This window comes from Oncorhynchus keta, chromosome 2, assembly GCF_023373465.1.
Source record: "Oncorhynchus keta strain PuntledgeMale-10-30-2019 chromosome 2, Oket_V2, whole genome shotgun sequence".
In the NCBI taxonomy this organism is placed as follows: domain Eukaryota; kingdom Metazoa; phylum Chordata; class Actinopteri; order Salmoniformes; family Salmonidae; genus Oncorhynchus; species Oncorhynchus keta.
This window is the reverse complement of record NC_068422.1, coordinates 56,762,813-56,785,148: the sequence shown is the minus strand read 5'-3', so window position 1 is coordinate 56,785,148 and position 22,336 is coordinate 56,762,813. Positions and strand designations below refer to the sequence as shown.

Below are 22,336 nucleotides of genomic sequence, written 5' to 3'. Positions count from 1 at the left end.
CCAATCTACTATCCCCCATAGTATTCAATTCTGTGCGAGAAATAGATATTCCAAACATAGATCCCAAATTAATACAACCACTACCATCAAAAAGCCTGTTGTATGCAATGAGGCTGATGCAACAGATCAGAAAGTTTAGCTTAAAATGTTAATAAACAATTAGGCTATTTCTTCACATTAAATGCGCAGCAATGCGCACACGGCAGTGTGAATGTTCCATTTTCAAAAGTGACTGCAAATGTAATAATGCATATAAGGCTTTTATAATAAAAGGTGCATTTTTGTGAAAATTATCTTCCACAAACTTGAAACTCATGTGCTGCTTATGTATGACAGTTAGGCTCAACACCCTTTCGTAAAGCAGATTCACCTGTTGGGGATAGGGCTGTCTACTGCCCCCGCTGGAGTAATTGCGTGCCCATAGTAAACATAATTTTTTTTGGTCAAAAGTTGCTAATATATGCAAATAAAAAATAGTATTGAATAGAAAACACTCTAAAGCTTCTAAAAATGTTTAAATTATGTCTGTATGTAAAGCAGAAATCTCAGGGCAGTCATTCTTCCAAACTCTCTCTTGTCATCAGAAAAGTTGGCCCAACTTTGACGTCATCGCCCCCACCCTCCCCAAGCACTTACAGGTCTGGGAACAGTCTCTCTGTCTTCGACGCGATCTCAGCTTTCAATGGAGCTTCTCATTGTGAGAATCCCTCTCTCACGAGAGTTTTGGCGGGCAGAAACCTTTCGGTCACGCGAAAAAACAGGTCACTTTTATGCGCGCTCTGCTCCGGTCCTGTCTTTTTTCCAAGATCGATTATACAATGCATGCGTTTCTGTTCGTCCTCACGATTGCTGTACACCTTTATAACATGTTAAAGCTTGATTATGAACTTAGTTTGATAAGTTTAGTCGACATAAAATATGTAAGTTTGACGTTTTGGTGCGCATCCACTTGACTTTTGGCTACATTTCAACCGAAATGTGTTGTGTTTGAGAACCGAAAGACACAGACTGCAAAACTAAACGCTGTTTCTGGTAAGTATAATTCCTTCCAGGTCTTCTGATGGAAGAACAGCAAAGGTAAGATAATATTTATGTGGTAAATTTGGGTTTTGTGGACTCCAAGATAGAGGAGCCATAATGCTACTTTTTGAGCGCCGACTCATAGTATAGCCTAGTGAACGAAACCTGTAACGTTAAAAATAAATGTAACACAGCGATTGCATTCAGAAGAAGTGTATCTAACTATATATATGTAGAACATGCATATTTAGTCAAAGTTTATGATTTGTATTCCTTGTTAGCTGACGTTATCTGCCGGAGCTATCGTCATTTCTCAGGACATTTGAGTAGCATTTTTTGAACGATGCATCATTGTAAACAGAGATGTATGGATATATTATAGCATATTATTGAAAAAAACATAAATGTACTGTGTAACATGTTATATTACTGTCATCTGATGAAGATTTTAAAAGGTTAGTGCATTATTTTTCTTTTAATCCTGCGTTTGTTATCTGACTTGCTGGGTAGATAAACAAGGTGTTTATCTTTCATTTAAGCCATTGGACTTGTTAATGTGTGGAGGTTAAATATTTTTAGGAATATTTTTGCGTTCCATGCGCCACCTTCCAGCTGAACATGGGGGGGGTTCCCAAATTGGAACCCTAGTCCCCTTCTGGTTAATAAAAAAATAATAATAGGCATTTTTTCCGTGCCTTATGCTGGGCATCATTCACAAGTGATAATATATAATTCACCTGTGATAGGCTAATAGTCACCCAAGTGTTCAGATCCCTTGACTTTTTCCACTTTGTTATGACAGGCTTATTATGAAATTGATTTAAAAATTAAATAATTCTCTCATCAATCTACACATATTACCTCATAGCGCTCAGTACCTCAGACTGGGGAGAAAGTTTACCTTCCAACAGGACGGTTCTTGGTCACCACCCTGACCAAGGCCCTTCTCCTCCAATTGCTCAGTTTGGCCGGCGGCCAGCTCTAGAAAGAGTCTTGGGTGGTTCCATACTTCATCCAATTAAGAATGATGGAGAACACTGTGTTCTTGGGGACCTTCAATGGAGCAGAATTTATTTGCCACCCTTCACCAGTTATGTCTCGGAGCTCTACAGACAATTCCTTTGCCCTCATGGCTTGGTGTTTGCTCTGACATGCACTGTTAACTGTTGGATCTTATATAGACAGGTGTGTGCCTTTCCAAATCATGTTCAATCAATTGAATTTACAACAGGTGGACTCCACTCAAGTTGTAGGAACATCTCAAGGATGATCAATGGAAAAAGGATGCACCTGAGCTCAATTGAGTCACATAGAAAAGGGTTTGAATACCTATTTAAATAAGGTATCTGTTTTTTATTTGTAATACATTTGCAAACATTTCTAAAAACCTGTTTTCGCTTTGTCTTTATGGGGTATTGTGTATAGATCGATGTGGAATTGTTTTTATTTAATCCATTTTAGAATAAGGCTGTAACGTAACAAAATGTGGAAAATGTCAAGGGGTCTGAATACTTGTTTTTTTATTAGTTTTGTGTGTTACGTTTTATAATTTGTTAAACTTTAGTTTATTTAGTAAACATTTTCTTAACTCTTTCTTGAACTGCATTGTTGGTTAAGGGCTTGTAAGTAAGCATTTCACGGAATGGTCTCCACTTGTATTCGGCACATGTGACAAATAGAATTTGATTTGATTTTGATTTGTTTTGAGATTACATTTGCATTGATGTCAGAGTGGCATCGAGGTGTGTTTTTGAATTCAGACCTCGGTCGTCGACACAGAATCGGATGTTGCCAAAATTCTTCTTAACAACCAGAGCAGCCCAGGGAGATGTGGATGGTTGAATGCAGTCTTTAACCATTATCTTCACCTCCTCAATCACAACCTTCTTCATTGGGGATACTCAATAAGCCTTTTCTCTGATTGGCTGTTCATCTGTGGTTTGGATCGTGTGGGTTGGCTCCTGTGTTTGTCCCAGTCAGTCTGTACAGACCTTTGAACATTGGTACAGGAGATTATGTAAGGCTTCCTTAGTGGATGTGTCTACATCAACCCTTTCCACAAGAGCCTTGATGTGGCTGTCCCTCAGATGGTCACTGGGGGGTGCTGCAAGATATAGCCCTACCACTGATGATCCTTCACAGCTGGCCTCGTCCCATCCGACCATGCCCTGGAGAAAAGGATGGTACTCCTGCCGTCCTTGATGTCATGCTCCATACATGCCTGTGCAGACCCAGCACAATGGGAAGGCTAGGTGTGACTTGTGCATTACAAAAGGTGTCCTCTCGGAAAGTGTAGAGCATCTTGGTATGTTCACAGGCAGAATGGCTTTGTCCATCTGCAAAGACAAATGCTTGCTCAAAGCGTAGGTTAAAATCAAAGTTTGTTTGTCACGTGCGCCGAATACAACAGGTGTAGGTAGACCTTACAGTGAAATGCTTACGTACAGGCAATAACCAATAGTGCAACAAAGGTATTAGGTGATCAACAGATCACATCGGCAGTGTATCAACTACTTGTTCTCCCCACTGTAGAACAGATATAGCCCTTGGTTCACTCCAGACCTGACTGCCCTTGACCAGCACAAAAACATCCTGTGGTGAACTGCAATGGCATCGAATAGTCCCCGCGATATGCACCTGTTCAAGGAAGTCAGGAACCAATACACTCAGCAAAGGCTAGATTTTTCAAAGAGAAATTGGCATCCTGTAGCTCTAACTCCAAAAAGTTTTGGGACACAGTAAAGTCCATGGAGAACAAGAGCACCAGCTGCCCACTGCACTGAGGCTAGGCGACACGGTCACCACCGATAAATACATGATAATCAAAATTTCAACAACCCCTCGCAGCTACAGTGGGGAGAACAAGTATTTGATACACTGCCAATTTTGCAGATTTCCTACTTACAAAGCATGTAGAGGTCTGTAATTTTTATCATACTGTAGGTACACTTCAACTGTGAGAGACGGAATCTAAAACAAAAATCCAGAAAATCACATTGTATGATTTTTAAGGAATTAATTTGCATTTTATTGCATGACATAAGTATTTGATCACTTAACAACCAGTAAGAATTCCGGCTCTCACAGACCTGTTCGTTTTGTTAGGCCGCCCCATCCCGGATCCGGGATTGTGACTACAGCCTCAAGCTCATTACCATAACGCAACATTAGCGATTTCTGAAAATTGCAAAATAAATGAAATAAATATGCCTGTCCTCAAGCTTATCCTTTTCTTAACAATCCTGTCGTCTCAGATTTTCAAAATATGCTTTAGAACCAGAGAAAATCAATAATTTGTGTAAGAGTGGTGATAGCTAGCGTAGCATTTAGCGTTAGCATTTAGCACGCAACATTCACAAAAACCAGCAAAGGGATCAAATAAAATAATTTACCTTTGAAGAACTTCAGATGTTTCAATGAGGAGACTCTCAGTTACATAGCAGATGTCCAGTTTTTCCTGAAAGATGCTTGTGTAGGACACAACGTTCCGTTTTGTTACTATGCATTTGAAAAACTAACAAAATTCAGTCACCTAAACGAATTAACTCCATAATATCGACTGAAACATGGAAAACGTTGTTTGAATCAATCCTCAAGGTGTTTGGTCATATATCTCTTCATTGAAATGCCAGTCCTAGACACGTGCATTCTTCTCTGATTCGGATGGAAAAATACTTGGGACCTGACTTTTGCGCACTTTCCCACGCAGACACCATGCGGGACACTTGTAATTGTAGGCTCTTATGGCCAATCTTCCAATGATATGCCTACAAATACGTCACAATGCTGCAGACACCTGGGGGAAACGATAGGAAGTGTCCGTTGATTCCTGTGCCATTCACAGCCATATAAGGAGATCATGGAAAACGTGCCTTCAAAAATCCTGTTGATTTCCTGGTCACTCAAACATCTTGGTTTTGCCTGTAGATATTGTTCTATGGCACTCACAGTGAAAATCTTTGCAGTTCTGGAAACGTCAGAGTGTCTTCTTTCCAAAACTATCAATTCCAAGCATAGTCGAGCATCTTTTCGTGACAAAATATCGCGCTAAAAACGGGCACGTCTTTTTATCCAAAAATGAAATACTGCCCCTAGAGTTCTAACTCATTACCTGTATTAACTGCACCTGAACTCGTTACCTGTCGCTCTTGCTGTGGGTGATTCCCTGATCTGCCTCTATGCAGACGACACCATTCTGTATACCTCTGGCCCTTCTTTGGATTAACTAACCTCCAAAAGAGCTTCAATGCCATACAGCACTCCTTCTGTGGCCTCCAACATCTCTTAAACGCTAGCAAAACCAAATGCATGCTTTTCAACTGTTCGCTGCCCGCACCTGCCCACCTGACTAGCATCACTACTCTGGACGGTTCTGACCTAGAATACGTGGACAACTACAAATACCTAGGTATCTGGCTAGACTGTAAACTCTCCTTTCAGACTCATATCAAACATCTCCAATCCAAAATCAAATCAAGAATCGGCTTTCTATTTCGCAACAAAGCCTCCTTCAGTCACGCCAAACATACCCTATTAAAACTGACTATCCTGCCGATCCTTGACTACGGCGATGTCATCTACAAAATAGCTTCCAATACTCGACTCAGCAAATTGGATGCAGTCTATCACAGTGCCATTCGTTTTGTTACCAAAGCGCCTTATACCACCCACCATTGCGAACTGTATGCTCTCGTCGGCTGGCCCTCGCTACATATTCGTCGCCAGACCCACTGGCTCCAGGTCAACTACAAATCCATGCTAGGTAAAGCACTGCCTTATCTCAGCTCACTGGTCACGATAACAACACCCACCCATAGCATGCACTCCAGCAGGTATATCTCACTGGTCATCCCCAAAGCCAACACCCCCTTTGACAGCCTTTCCTTCCAGTACTCTGCTGCAAGTGACGGGAACGAACTGCAAAAATCGCCGATGCTGGAGACTTACATTTCCCTCACTAACTTTAAACATCAGCTATCTGAGCAGCTAACTGATCGCTGCAGCTGTACATAGTCCATCTGTAAATTGCCCACCCAATCTACCTACCTCATCCCCATATTGTTTTTATTTACTTTGCTGCTCTTTGCACACCAGTATCACTACTTATACACACCATCATCTACTCATCTATCACTCCAGTGTTAATCTGCTAAATTGTAATTACTTTGCTACTATGGCCTGTTTACTGCCATTTGCACACACTGTATATATACTTTTTTTTCTATTGTGTTGACTGTACTCTTGTTTATTCCATGTAACTCTGATGTTATTGCTGTTTCTGTCACACTGCTTTGCTTTATCTTGGCCAGGTCGCAGTTGTAAATGAGACACACCATGCCAAACAATCAAACATTGACTGCCTGATTGTTGTCATGGCACCATCAAAGGCATTTTGCAAGCATTGTCATTTACAGTCAATATACCGGAGAACATCTTATTGCCTGACAGCATTGAAATGTAACACCCCAAAATACATTTCCACAGCCTTTAAGCGTGAAGCCAAATTATTTTATCCAACATTGTCATCTTTGTGGATCGGTTGCCTCGGGGATGGAACTGAGGCTACCTCAGAATGGGCACAGAGGTGGTTCATCCTGAGAATCTCCCATCTTCTTCATCCTGAGAATCTCCCACACACGGTGCATCAAAAGTTGCTGTTAGATCCCGTACTGGACTTCTTCTGGTCACAAAGCCCCTCTTCCTGCTCAAGGGGAGAATCCTCCCTCTCAAGATGGATATCAACACAAGTTGTAGAAGCAGCCATGGATAAGCTATCCTGAACACCCAATTATGCTATCAACAACACAGAAAATTATATATATCTGTCCTTTTGCGGTCACCATTTTCTGTAACACATATGCATAAAAAAATAAAAAAATAAATTACTAAACAAACTAAATCAAAAAACTTCTCTGTTAAAAATATAAAACAGTTCTGATCCCTACATAGGCTCAAGGGGAACCTGGGAAGGCGGGTCTTCCGGTCCCAGTACCCAAAAACGTTTCTGCCGCAGCCACAATAATGTCCCGTGTCTTTGAAACTTGTGCAGTACAGTTTATAACTGTGGCAATGAATACCACAAAATCCACCTTTTTAACACACAGGGTATATTTTGCCTGGCAGCAAACATTTACTACAGGCTGTGATGCGTCCACGACCACATCTTCACTACCATCACTTGTTTTCTCAATTTGTTTTTAAATCGCCTCCACATAGGAGATTCGATTGACCACTAACTTTTGCCATCTCAATCTCCTTCACACTTACAGGGCACTCCATGAACTCGGGATCATGATCCCCACCACAATTGCAACACCGTCGTCCTTCTACATACCATTCTTTAATATACCCTATCTGTCTGCACACACTTGAAATATGGCCAAATCCTTTACAATTGTTACACTGCAATGGTTTGGGAATGAAAGCTCTTACAGAATATCTTGCATAACCAAGCTTCACCTGCATAGGTATTTGCTCTTTATCAAAAAGCAACAGGATTGGCAGACTTTCTTATCTTTCTCCATTAACCCAGCGGGTCAGACGCCGAGCACCAATCACACCAGTAATTCTATTCAGGCATTTAACCTGAACATCCGTCGTCACCCCTGAGATGACTCCTTTGAGTGGTGCTCTACTCCAAAGTTCAAAACTTCGGTTGTCTGGATTCTTTTGACACTCACTACAATCTTCCTCTGTTCTACAGAAATACAATGAATCAAAATAAGACCCTGCATTAAAGTCCCAGGCCAATAGGAGCGCCGCCTCTCGATGAGCATTTTCCTGTTTCCTTATGGCTCGTTGAGTGCCGTCTTAGTGCCAGCATCGGTTTGTGATGAAAACTCTCTTGGTAAATAGTGTGATCTACAGCTTATCATGAGATACTACCTCAGGAGAGCACAACCTTGAGACTTAATATTAGATTTTGTGCACCAGCTGTTACTTACAAATAGACACAGACTGCCACCCCTTGTCTTACCGGAGGTAGCTGTTCTATCTTGCTGATGTACTGAAACCCCGGCAGCTGTATGTTCCCGAGAAAGCAGTATATCCTTTGAGGTGAGAAGTTATTTTCCGTCATAAGAGATGGTAGCAGCAACATTATGTACAAAATAAGTTAAAAGCAATGCAAAAAAAATGAACAATATACTTAGTACAGTTGGTTAAGAGCACATAAAATGGTAGCCTTCCCCTCCGACGCCTTTCTTTGACCAGCCACCCGGACAGCTGATGAAACTGAGGAGTATTGCTGTCTGTAATAAGGCCATTTTGTGGGGGGGAAAAACATTTCTGATAGGCTGGGCGTGGCTCCCCAGTGGGTGTGCCCCTGCCCATTCATGTGAAATCCATAGATTAGGGCCTAATTAATTTATTTCAATTTATTGATTTCCTAATATTAACTATAAATCAGTAAAATCTTTAAAATTGTTGCATGTTGCATTTATATTTTTGTTCAGTATAAAACAATTCCATAGCACCCCCCCAACATCTTACTCTCAATATTCAGGCAATCACACACACACATGCACAAAAGCACAACACACACACACACACACACACACACACACACACACACACACACACACACACACACACACACACACACACACACACACACACAACACAAACACACAACGAAGCTCCTCTGATGCCGACTGAGTCTCAAATATCGCCGTACTCCCTATATAGTGCACTATTTTTGACCAAAGCCCGATGGGCCCTGGTCCAAAGTAGTGCACTATATATGGAATACGATCCCATTTGGGACGCAACTGCCATTCTGTAAGGAAGAGGATCTGAGACGATGACTGCAGACACTTTCTTCTTTGCTCCACCGCAGCTAAATCCAACAGCAGGATGAGGCAAAAATTAATTGCTTTGATAATTAGTACCACCTACAAAAACACGTTTTATTTTTTAATTTTACATTTTCCAATTAATCATGCATGCTTTTTCCTCCTATGACCTTAAATGTTGAGAAAATATCAATATGGCCTCCAGCGCGGATCTGAACAGCACAACATTGTGTTTTCCTATCGTCCTGCCATTCTTTTTTGAAAAAGAATATATTAGCTGAATCTAGCACTTGCAGGGAAATGAGAACAGCATCATCTCCTATTCCAACACTCCACCTCCTCCTCCCTCACTCCATTTCCCCCAATGCAGCAAACATCATTACACTCAGTATCACACCACTACGGCACGCGCGGTTAGACTATTCCAACACAGTCGCACATTGTTAGCAAAAATGGATGAGAAAAGAGCAGGCATCTCCCATTGTTCTCTAAGCCAGTGTTTAGGCCCTGCTGAAATCCTCTCTTTTTAAAAACCTCTTTTGTGTACAACAAACCGGTCCTAAAGAAAGAGAAAAACGACCATTAACAAGATTAGGGAGCTCATTTTGCAGCTGACAAAAGGATTTACAATGCCCATCTGTTCATTAAGCGGGAAGCGGGTAACAATACTGAACTATAATCTTTAGCTGGGCTCTGATTGAACTTCAGTGGCCCGTCTATTGTTGTGTGCTGGGGTTTTAAACAATGGTACACTTGCTGCTCCTCTGAGGATAACATGACAATGGAGAGAAGGAGGAAGAGAGAGTAAGGGAGAGATAGACAGACGGCAGAATAGAGACAGAAAGAGGAAGGAGATAAAGAAAGGGTGATAGACAGAGAGAAGGAGTTTAACATTTTCATTTGAGGAAATTATAGCTTCCAGAGACATACAGCAATGAATGCATGCATTTTTTTTACTTTTTCACAGTGGGAATCAAACCCACAACCCTCACATTGCAAGCACCATGCTCTACCAACTGAGCCACACAGTACCAGTTTAAGCCTCTAATTTCCATGCATGTGGTGTCCTCTTGACCCTTTCAGGATCAATAACAGTAAACTATCTCCTGTGGTGGAGGCCAAGCTTTATGTGACCCAGCAATCATCTCAGTGACAGTGGGTATGAGGGGGAGGAGGAATTTGTGTTTATGCACAGACCAGCTGGCTGGTGAGGTGAAACTGCTGGGCTGGCCTTGACTCCGGATTAGGGAAGTGGCGGTCTACAGCGGTAGTGGTGTCAACAGGTGGAGAACTGCTCTCAGGCTTGAGACATTGCAATAGGATCTTACATGCGGGCTCTGGCCTGGTATATCCCTGTATTGTCTCGCCATCAGAGGACAGCTCTACTCCTGTCATTGGCTTGGGAGTGTCGTAGGATTTAGCTTGCTCTATGAGATACTCCTTAGTTCGCTGTGTGGGGTCGAGTTGGGTGGAGTCGAGCGTGAGTCTCCAACTACTTTTCTGACTGCCGAAATCAGCAGCAGCTTCTAGAGCCTCAGCCACTTCCCTTTCCTCTTTCAGCACATCCATAGATGCTTCTAATTGTGCTTTTTCTATTTTCATTCTCCTTTCTTTCTCCGCAAAGTAGAGGTGAACTTTTGCAGCTTCTCCCTTTGCCCTTGTAATGGGGGCTGCAGCTCCTGTAGGTGAGCTGCTTGAATGGTAGGATGAGGCTGAAGCACGAGGTCTGGTCTTGAAGGTGGATGCCTACTCCTCGGCCACAGTGTGTTGGAGGTTGTCTGTACTCTGAAGCAATTGTTGTTGGCTTTTCTTGGCATTGTGATGGGTTAGCAGTGTCTGTTGCTTGATCCAACTTGTGGTCCTGCCCACCAGAGAGCTGTCATTTCACTATACTGTCCTACGTATGTGTTACTGTGCATATTTTGACAGCAAGATAAATTCCTTCACATCAATAATCCTCAAAGCATGATCTCCATGTTCACAAGATGTATTGATGTGAAACTGAAACAAAGGCCATAATTAACTAGATATGAACGTAACCTGATATTTTGTTCACACCAACAACAAGCAAAAGCTAGGCTAACATACTGTAGCAATTAAGCTAGTGCTGTCCATCTATCCCACAAAGTAAACATACACATCTAAATTCCACAAATAATGCTCTGAAAGGAAAGATATATACTAACCGACTAAGCTTCCTAAGGCATACAATGTAAAGGATGGATGGAGATTGTAAGCAGACAACTGAAACAGAGCACTCTGAGCTCGACATGAAGCAACGATGAACAACTTCCTCCTAACAGGTCACATGACGGGTCAATTTTCTGGTATACTCCAGATCAACACTAGGGGAGGCCAAATTCAAGGTAAGTAAAGGCTGCAGCTGTAAGAGCTGCAGATAAGTATAATAATGAGATGGAACTGAATGCTTTTTACCAACTCAGTTCATGGACCACATACATCTCCATCTGTACAGAGCTGTCCTGGTCTGATCCTAGACATTATAGATGAAATGGAGGGACATTATTATGTCATATAGTGCAAATATGTTATTTGAATGAGATACAGTATGCATATGTATTATAGGTAAATGTGAAATGTAGTATTGCACAATAGAAAATTGAATGGAACCATGGATACAGAATGACACCTCTGGCTCCCATAATATGTCCACGTCTCCTCTATGACATTCATAGCTGTTCAAGATCGTTGTACTCATAGAAATTGAACCTAGCTTCTCAACAGCGTGTGCCACTACGCAAAAAATATGTGCTTTGTTTGTAACAAAACACAGGCAGGCCACAGTTTGTTACGATCATCTTGCTCAAACATTTGCCTACGAAACAAAACTGTGCATAATTCAAGAACATCTAAATGCATATTCCCATAAACTACTTGGCATGCAGTGGATTAAGTTGGTACATGCGCAGAATGTTATACGGTTTGGGAAAAGGCGTCATGGAGAGGCTTGATCGGGTCACGCAGCCTCTGCCTTCTGAAATAGTCTTCCATTGTCCTCCAAAAGTGGATGAGTATTCTCTTTTTAGTTAACCATTTTACCTCCTCTATTCATGCACCTCCATCGTTAGACACAGGGAAGGTGGCATCACAGCACGAGGCTTAGCTAGCTACAGTACTACTAGCTTACCTCTTTGTTAGCATTAGCAAGGATGTTATGTTAGCTGCATTACTACCAGTTTACCTCTATTACATTAACAGGGGCAGCAGGTAGCCTAGCAGTTAAGAGCATCATGCCAGTAGCCAAAAGGTTGCTGGTTCAAATCCCCGAGCTCGCAAGGTTGGAATAAATCTGCCGTTCTGCCCTTGAGCAAGGCAGTTAACCCCCAACAACTTCCCCCTGGGTGCCAATGACATAAAATGCAGAATACACATTTTGGTTTAATGTTTTTAATTGTGCATCTGACTAGGTACTCCCTTTCCCTAGTGCATGCTTACCTCTTTTATATTAGCAGGGACATTATGCTAGCTACATTCCTACCAGCTTAAATCTTCTGTCCCTCACTGGTCTGTAGCACAGTTGGTAGAGCATGGCGCTTGTAATGCCAGGGTAGTGGGTTCGATTCCCGGGACCACCCATACGTAGAATGTATGCACACATGACTGTAAGTCGCTTTGGATAAAAGCGTCTGCTAAATGGCATATATTATTATTATATATTATGGTCTTGAACCAAGGAAACTCTGAATACACATTGACGTGTCACCATCAAGAAGTGTTACCAGTTACGCCACACATGCTGCGGCTCTTGCAGTGCAAGGGAAACAACTACTTCTAGGTCTCAGAGAGGGATATGTCTACTAAAACTCCGATTACCATTTCACATCAGCTACACAGTGACAGATAGCATTAGCAGGGACAGACTTGGGACCTAGCCCAGACCTGTGACGCATTTCTTAATTTCTAAGAGCACAGTGATGATGTATGTTCAGACTGAGGAGAGACGATTGGCCAACGATAGGGGCATCACACATTAATGAATTCCCGGAGGGACAGTGAAAATGAGGAATAATTCCTACAAGTCTGTTTCCATAGAATATGAATAGTCTAGGGTAGATGTAGCAATAGTTACATAATAATACAATATGGGGCCATTTGAAGAACATTTGACTTGATTTATTGTGAATACGAACATAGATATTGATCAGTTAGTGTATGGTTGGAACGCTCTTTCTCTGAGCTGGTTGGAGTGCATTTCATATTCAAGTCATTGTTTTATGCATTTTTCTATGATCAACAAACCATTTTCCCCCAGTTGGATCATTTGCATATTACTCATGATTTCCAGAGTGAAAAATGTGGAGGTGGCAGTAAAGTTTTTCGATGGCACTTTTTACATATTTTTTTATTTTTTCTGGGGCTGCTGTATGTCTGTTGTTGGAGACAATCCAGCATAGAAACAGTCTGGAAAACACTTTGCAAATTGCATTGATCTCCCCGTAGACCTACCTTCCACCTGCCTCCCATCCTAATGCCTCTCTATTACAGAAGGACACGGGGAGGCGGTGGTAAGACGACAGGTGTGATACACACACATGAGCACACATACACACGAGCACACACACACACACACACACACACGCACACACGTCTCACTCCCAAATAAAGAGAATTCCCTATGTTCTACACTCAAATTAGACACTGGTCGTCACGAGGGACAGACAGCGAGACAGTACTAGAGTGATAGAGTGAGGGAGTAGAGGAAGAGAAGAGAAGACGTGGTCCTTTTCCTGGGAGACAGAACAAGATTAATAGACCGAGTTTAGGAGAGGAGAGTACAGAAAAGGGGAAAAGGATGAGAAGAAGAGAGGAGAGGTGTTTTCCTTGCCTGAGACTCATGGTCGCCAGTTTATAAAAACACCAATACATTGCATTCTGAAAGTATACAGAACCCTTCCCTGTTTCTGCATTTTGTTACATTAAACTTGATTGAATTAAAAACATTCTCATACACACAATACCCAATAATGACAAAGCAAAATCAGGTTTATAGACATTTTAAAAACAGAATTACCTTATTCAGAATCTTTGCTATGAGACTCAATTATTATTTATTTTTTTACTTTTATTTAACTAGGCAAGTCAGTTAAGAACAAATTCTTATTTACTATGACAGCCTACCAGGGAAAAGTGTGTTAACTCTCTTGTTCAGAGGCAGAATGACATATACCTTGTCAGCTCTGGGATTCGATCCAACGACCTTCCAGTTACTGGCCCAACACTCTCACCACTAGTGCCCTGAAATTTTTTAGATGTTTCTACAACTTGATTGGATGAGGCGAGGTCAGGATAGGTGAATCAAAGCTGGGACCGAGAGACTGAAAAACAGCTTCTATCTGAAGGTCATTAGACTGTTAAATAGCTATCACTAGCCGGCCTCCTCCCAGTAAACTGCTCTGAACTTAGTCACTGTCACTAGCCCATTACCTGAGAGGCTGCTGTCCTATGTACATACACATGGAACACTGGTCCCTTTAATAATGGGACACTGGTCACTTTAAATGGCTGGGGGCAGTATTGAGTAGCTTGGATGAATAAGGTGCCCAGAGGTGCCCAGAGTAAACTGCCTGCTACTCAGTCTCAGTTGCATATTATTAGTATATGTGGATAGAAAACACTCTGAAGTTTCTAAAACTGTTTGAATGATGTCTGTGAGTATAACAGAACTCATATGGCAGGCAAAAAACCTTTGAAAAAATCCAACCAGGAAGTGGGAAATCTGAGGTTGGTCGTTTTTCAACTCATTCCCTATTGAAGATACAGTGGGATATTGCACAATATGGCGGATATCTTTTTGGCTTGTTTGGTCTCTGAGCAACGTACTCAGATTATTGCATAGTTTGCCTTTTCCGTAAATATTTTTTGAAATCCGACAGTGGTGGCATTAAGGAGAAGTGTATCTAAAGTTCCATGCATAACACTTGTATTTTCATCAACATGTATTATGAGAATTTCTGTAAATTGATGTGGCTCTCTGCAAAATCAGCGGACATTTTTGGAACTATGGAACATAAAGTTTACTGAGATTTTTTGATATGAATACGAACTTTATCAAACAAAACATACATGTATTGTGTAACATGAAGTCCTATGAGTGTCATCTGATGAAGATCATCAAAGGTTAGTGATTAATTCTATCTCTATTTCTGATTTTTGTGACTCCTCTCTTTGGCTGGAAAAATGGCTGTGTTTTTCTGTGACTTGGCTCTGACCTAACATAATCGTTTGTGGTGCTTTCGCCGTAAAGCCTATTTGAAATCGGACACTGTGATGCGATTAACAAGAAGTGTATCTTTAAAATGGTGTGAAATACTTCTATGTTTGAGGAATTTTAATTATGGGATTTCTGTTGTTTTGAATTTGGCGCCCTGCACTTTCACTGGCTGTTGTCATATCGATCCCGTTAGCGGGATCTCAGCCCTAAGAAGTTTTAGTAATGTTTACATACTGTTTTACCCATTTTAAATGTATATTTTGTATTCTAGATTAGGCTATCCTATTCAAATATTATTGTACGATACATAAAATAGAATAGTATATGCACAATAATCGTTGAATAGGATGGCCTTCTCTAGAATACAGTATATACATACGAAATATAACAGTATGTAAACATTATTAAAGTGACCAGTGTTCCATGTGTATGTACATACACAACATATTCTATCCACATACTGTCCATAATGTCTATACATCAATATACAGTCATGGCCACAAGTTTTGAGAATGACACACATATTAATTTCCACAGTCTGCTGCCTCAGTTTATATGATGGCAATTTGCATATACTCCAGAATGTTATGAAAATTGATCAGAGGAATTGCAATTAATTGCAAAGTTCCTCTTTGCCATGCAAATTAACTGAATCCCCCCAAAATATTTCCACTGCATTTCAACCCTGCCACAAAAGGACCAGCTGACATCATGTCAGTGATTCTCTCATTAACACAGGTGTGAGTGTTGAAGAGGACAAGGTTGGAGATCAGGCTGATTGAGTTTGAATAACAGACTGGAAGCTTCAAACGGAGGGTGGTGCTTGAAATCATTGTTCTTCCTCTGTCAACCATGGTTACCTGCAAGGAAACACACGCCATCATCATTGCTTTGCACAAAAAGGGCTTCACAGGCAAGGATATCGCTGCCAGTAAGATTGCACCTAAATCAACCATTTATCAGACCATCAAGAAGTTCAAGGAGAGCGGTTCAATTGTTGTGAAGAAGGCTTCAGGGCATCCAAGAAAGTCCAGCAAGCGCCATGACTGTCTCCTAAAGTTGATTCAGCTGCAGGATTGGGGCACCACCAGTACAGAGCTTGCTCAGGAATGGCAGCACGCAGGTGTGAGTGTATCTGCATGCACAGTGAAACGAAGACTTTTGGAAGATGGCCTGGTGTCAAGGGCAGAAAAGAAGCCAATTCTCTCCAGGAAAAACATCAGGGACAGACTGATATTCTGCAAAAGGTACAGGGATTGGACTGCTGAGGACTGGGGTAAAGTCATTTTCTCTGATGAATCCCCTTCCCGATTGTTTGGGGCTTCCGGAAAAAAGCTTGTCTGGAGAAGACAAGGGGAAAGCTACCATCAGTCATGCCAACAGTAAAGCATCCTGAGACCATTCATGTGTGGGGTTGCTTCTCAGCCAAGGGAGTGGGCTCACTCACAATTTTGACTAAGAACACAGCCATGAATAAAGAATGGTACCAACACATCCTCCGAGAGCAACTTCTCCCAACCATCCAGGAATAGTTTGGTGACGAACAATGCCTTATCCAGCATGGTGGAGCACCTTGACATAAGGCAACAGTGATAACTAAGTGGCTCGGGGAACAAAACATCGATATTTAGGGTCCATGGCCAGGAAACTCCCCAGACCTTAACAATCAATGTTACAGTTGAGTACTGTATCTAAGAGGGTGAATTCAAGCAGGACCGCCCGGTTATTCTTCTCAAGTCACTGATTGTCTGCACGGCCCTCCTACCCACGCTGGGAGCGTTGTCATGGCTGATTAGCCTCCTCAGAAGCCCACTCTCACAGAACGAGTGCAAGGAAACAGACAACTAAGGGAAAGGACATTGTGACCTCTTGTGGACAATCAGAGACTTGCACCCGAAGGAGACGGCCATCGAAAGAACAAGGCATCGGCCGAACCTATCCCACTAAGCGGAACTCGGCCCGTGAAGAGATACCCAATGGAGACCTTCAAAACGTAATAACAGGCATTACAATTCTTACCCATAATAGCGACAGTTCAGGTCAAGGTGTTAGGGCTAAAACTAGGCATAGTGTCATGATGTTGCCCTCTTTGGGTACAGCGAGCACCATCCCCCGCTCTCTGTTTCTACAACCAGACTGCTGTGGTCAGAGTGAGGTCGTAAATTCCTAGGGAAGACCCTGCCATATGGCCACACAGTATAGAGATAGAGTGAAGTTTCATAGAGAACAAAGGACTTTCTTCCACCTCACAGAACTTGAGGCCCGAACAACGTTTACGTTCCGGAGAAGGTATAAAAGATCGGTTGCTCATGGGAGACGGTGTGGCCACATTACCATAACACTGTTTATATATATATATATATATATATTTATATTATACATCTAATTGTTGTATAAGATGAATGAGTGAGTATGATACTGTTTGTAAAATTGTGTAATGTGATTTTGGACTGTTTAATGAAGGAAACTCTAATTCCCTTTTGAGTTGAACTAAATCAGAGGACCGCCCATGAGCCAAGTTAGGGTCAGGCATCCTGGGACAGCCCCGTTTCTGTAATTCAGAATAAAACCCAACTTTGAGAAATTCTCAGTAGACCATGTTTCTCTCAATCACGGGACGACGTAGGTTGCAGACCATTGCTGAATCTTTTAACCATACCACGTGGTTAATAACCTCTTGGTGTTAGGGGGCAGTATTTTCATTTTTGGAGAGAAAAAACGTTCCCGTTTTAAATTCTGCAGCTAGGAATTTGGTATCATTGAACGAGAAGAACGACAACCGCCGAACCATCCATTCTATAATGGAACTAATGAATGTCACTCTGAACAATCCACATCAGAGAGAGAGAGGACAAAAACTCTACAACAGAAACTAACTTTTCAACAAAGATGAAGACGACACACTGAGCGTAAATATATATTTTGATTGCAATTGTTCCCGAATGAGTGAGCGTTCATGTGTAAAGGATTAGCATTTCAATTGTTATAATTATTAACTCTGTGACGACTCTCCCACTCTGTCTGCCGTATTCTCTTTGTTGTTTCCTTATTAGGATGCTGGTGGGCGGAGTTGGGAGGGTCGTCAGCTACATGGGAAACACCTGGGCCCGGTGTCTCCCAGGATAAATACACCACTTCCCCATTCATGGAGGAGACTCTCTCAGTGCAGACACCTTTATAGATTTTGTTGTGTTTCGTGGTGGTTTTTTGGTTGTTTGCTTGAGCATCTTTCAACACCCTGCATTATCACATTCATGCATGCAAAATACTTACACTACTGATTACTGATTACACACGCCATTGTATATTATACTTAGTTACTTATTTAATAAATATATATTTTGTTACTCCTTATCTCCACGTTGTCTCCTTTTTGTTACAGGCTTTGAGCCAGTTCGAGACAACTCTGTAGTGACCTCTTAGTCGACCCCCACTTCCCTTTTGTCTAACAAGCCGCTATTCCGGTTTAGCCCACTAGGGCACATTTCCCTATCATTTCTTGTAACCATATTTACTGTGCTTGTGTGTGCACTTCTGTGATTATTTAGTCAGTTAATAAATAAATTATTTAAGACAATTGTTGTATGGATGACGCATAGTGAAGACTGGGTTCATGCAGATAACCAACAATTTAAGACGTTTGGAATGAGACGAACGTGAGGTAACGTAAATAATTCATTAATTCAAAGACTAATTGATCAGATATAAAATATCTGAAAGGTTATATTGGGAAATTATAACTTTATAATTTGAATATTTTCATTGGTTCCCCGACTTCCTAGTTAACCTTTGGTAACTAGGGGGCAGTATTTTCATTTTTGGATAAAAAATGTTTCCGTTTTAACCAGTTAAGTGTTAGGGGGCGCTATTTTAATTTTGGGATGAAAAACGTTCCAGTTTTAAACAAGATATTTTGTCACAAAAAGATACTCGACTATGCATATAATTGACAGCATTGGATAGAAAACACTCTGACATTTCCAAAACTGCAAAGATATTGTCTGTGAGTGCAACAGAACTGATGTTACAGGCGAAACCCAGATACAAATCCAATCAGGAAGTGCCGTATTTTTTTAAACCCTCATGCCAATTACTCCTTACATGGCTGTGAATGAGCTATGAATGAGATTACGTTTTCTACGTATTCCCCAGGGTGTCTACAGCATTGTGACGTCTTTTTACGCATTTATGTTGAAGAATAGCCATAAGGGACGACATTTAGCAAGTGGTCACATGATGGCTCCCGCAGAAAATCTTCCATAAAGTACACACGTAGCCATTTTTACAATCTCTTCTTATGAGAAACCAATTGTCCCGATGGATATATTATCGAATTGTTATGTGAAAAACACCTTGAGGATTGATTCTAAACAACGTTTGCCATGTTTCTGTCGATATTATGGAGCTAATTTTGAAAAAAGTTTGGAGCTGTAGTGACCTCATTTTCCGGTCGATTTCTCAGCCAAACGTGACGAACAAACAGGAGCTATTTCGCCTACAAAAATAATTTTTGGGGAAAAAATTAACATTTGCTATCTAACTGGGAGTCTCCTGAGTGAAAACCTCAGAAGTTCTTCGAAGGTAAATTATTTCATTTGATTGCTTTTCTTATTTTCGTGAAAATGTTGCCTGCTGCCAGCAGAGCCTAGCATAGCATTATGCCATGGTAAACTTACACAAATGCTTGTCTAGTGTTGGCTGTAAAGCATATTTTGAAAATCTGAGATGACAGTGTGATTAACAAAAGGCTAAGCTGTGTCTCAATATATTTCATTTGTGATTTTCATGAATAGGAAGGTTTTGTAGGAAGATTTATGCCCGCTGCGTTATGCTAATTAGTTTGAGGCTATGATTACTCTCCCGGATCCAGGTTTGATAGTCGCAAGAAGTTAATTACAGTTACATGATTAATCAGTTTGATCGCATAATACTAATTACAGAGAATCTTTGATAAAACTAAGTCTTCAATTTAATGATAGTAAAGACACGACAATAGTTTACAAATGTATCCACGTGTTGCTTTTCTCTCTTGCTCTTTCTCTGTCTCTCTCTTTAAATCTCCATCTTGTGTAACACGTGTCATATTGTGTTTGTCCGCTAGGGACCTTTTGTCATTGTATTAAGTTCTAACCAATAACGTATTCTGTATGTGTATCTTATGTTATCATTTAGCTTGTTAGTAAATAAATAATCAACTCAATTTGTGTGGTACGGAATGACTAGTGAAACCTGGGATTGTGCAGATTTACTACATGCGACGTTCAGGATGGGACTGATGAGGAAATTCATTCATTAGTGACTGCTTTGAAATTGATGTATTCTGATATTCTTTGAGTTAATTTGGGAAATGGTAACTCATTAAACAAACTTTTCCTGTGGTGCCCCGGGTTACTAAGTTAATTGTTACATGATTAATTTAATTACCTAATAATAAACATGGTTAATTATTCAATAAATAGCATGTCATCACATTAACGCTACTACATAATACCATATGTGTTATTTCATAGTTTTGATGTCTACACCATTATTCTACAATGTAGAAAATAGTAAAAATAAAGAAAAACCCTTGAATAAGTAGGTATGTCCAATCTTTTGACAGGTGCTGTATATATAAAACAAAAGCTAGATAATCAGGGAGCATGGAAATTCCAAAAGAGATGGATAGAGGAAATTTTCTTGCACATTTTGACGGTGAGGAAATATCATACATTTTAAGTGTGGCCCTCCGAACCTCGGTCGAAGACTGAATCCGGCCTGCTGGGCGAAATGAGTTTGACACCCCTAGTGTAGAGGGTTAGAAAGGGGCAAGGAGGTGAATATGTTTCCTCTGCAGATGAAGAGAGAAGAGGAAAAAGGGAGGGGGCTGTGGATGTCCAGAGTATGGGGTAAGAGTCCCGATGGAGCTCAAGAGTGTTAGACAGAGGTATAAGAGGCAGAGAGGCATGGAGAATGATGTCTTACCTGTGCAGATTGAGCCGTTCCCTACGTAGCCAGGCTTACAGGTGCACAGGTGGCCTCTGATATTGTTGGTGCAGATGGCATTGTCGTCACAGGAGCTCTGCCAACTTGCACACTCGTCATGTTCTGAGGGAGAGATGGATCAGACTGTGTGGCAGTGTCTGTCTGTGGCGTATAGACTACTTGGTTGTGTGAGAGTGTATTTGTAACATGAATGTATGTTTGTGTCCTATGTGTTTGTTTGTGTCTGTGTTTGCATGCCGAGTGTGCACGTGCATCCCTCCTGTAGGGTCAACATCATATTTTCATTCAACAGTGTACTTTATATCTGAGCTGCTGTACCGATGGGCTGGTTTGAGCATTCAGCCTCATGTAATAGGGAGTGGGTTTGCACCACAGGCAGTGTATGATCAAACATGATCTGTAGCCGCTTATCACTGCAAAAAAACAGCATCTCATTTACTCGCCTACTTCTGGTTATCCATGACAGGTTGTAACACAAATACAGCCAAAAGATATATTGAATGCAGTTAACGATTCAAACTTTGCCACACACTTGATCTTATGCTGTGTACAAATCCACCGTGGTAAACTGTATGCGTTCCGGTTGAAATTCATTAAATTCAACTGGAGGCAATCCATAATGCTGCTTCTCATCTGACGGACTAGGCTCCGATAAGTGCAGTGTGTTGCATGCCTTTGATTTTTTCAATTTGTATGTTGCTTTGCCTTGCGGTCTCTGAAAAGGAAGTGGATTAACCAACGGAGATGGTGCAAATGTGTAGTTTAACTACAGCATTGTTGATATGACTCTCCTGCGAAGATCTGAAAGATCAGGTTACAGTGGTTACGCTATAAAGCGCTTTTTCTCTCCTGCAGAGGGGGAGAGGGTGGTGAAGTTGTCCATTATATGATGGTCATATACGTATACCTAAAGGAACTCTTTCTCTCCCACTCTGCAGAAATGGAAGTGAAAAATATCTTTGTTACAACAGAGAGAGATTTTGTAGTACTGTGACATCCAAGCTCGGATAATGAACCAATATTTCAGTTATCCAAACCGTTGGAATGGTCCGTGCTTACTTTTAAAGAATGAACCACTGTTGGTACCATTTAGCTAATAAAATGTTAATTTTTTTTAGGAAGTTTAATTTATTATTAAATTAGACATTTATCGGACAACTTCAGTAGGCAGTTAACTAGATATATTATTTAACTTCTTTGGGCTCATTGGGACACTTGCGTCCCACCTCGACAACATCCGGTGAAATTGCAGAGCTCCAAATTAAAATGACAAAAATAGTAATAAACATTCATGAAAATACAAGTG

At 41.1% G+C, this 22,336-nt stretch overlaps 1 protein-coding gene across 2 annotated transcripts in view; it reads right to left on the bottom strand.

Moving 5' to 3' along the window:
- Positions 1 to 22,336, bottom strand: part of LOC118402851 (protein kinase C-binding protein NELL1-like) — a 387,979-nt gene that overhangs the window by 52,662 nt on the left and 312,981 nt on the right. The window contains exon 14 of one of the 2 annotated variants that reach the window (XM_035801186.2): positions 21,010 to 21,132. The exons of the other annotated variant lie outside the window; for it this stretch is intronic. Coding sequence (XP_035657079.2) covers positions 21,010 to 21,132 — 123 coding nt within the window. The remainder of the gene's footprint in view (positions 1 to 21,009; positions 21,133 to 22,336) is intronic. 2 annotated transcript variants of the gene reach the window in all.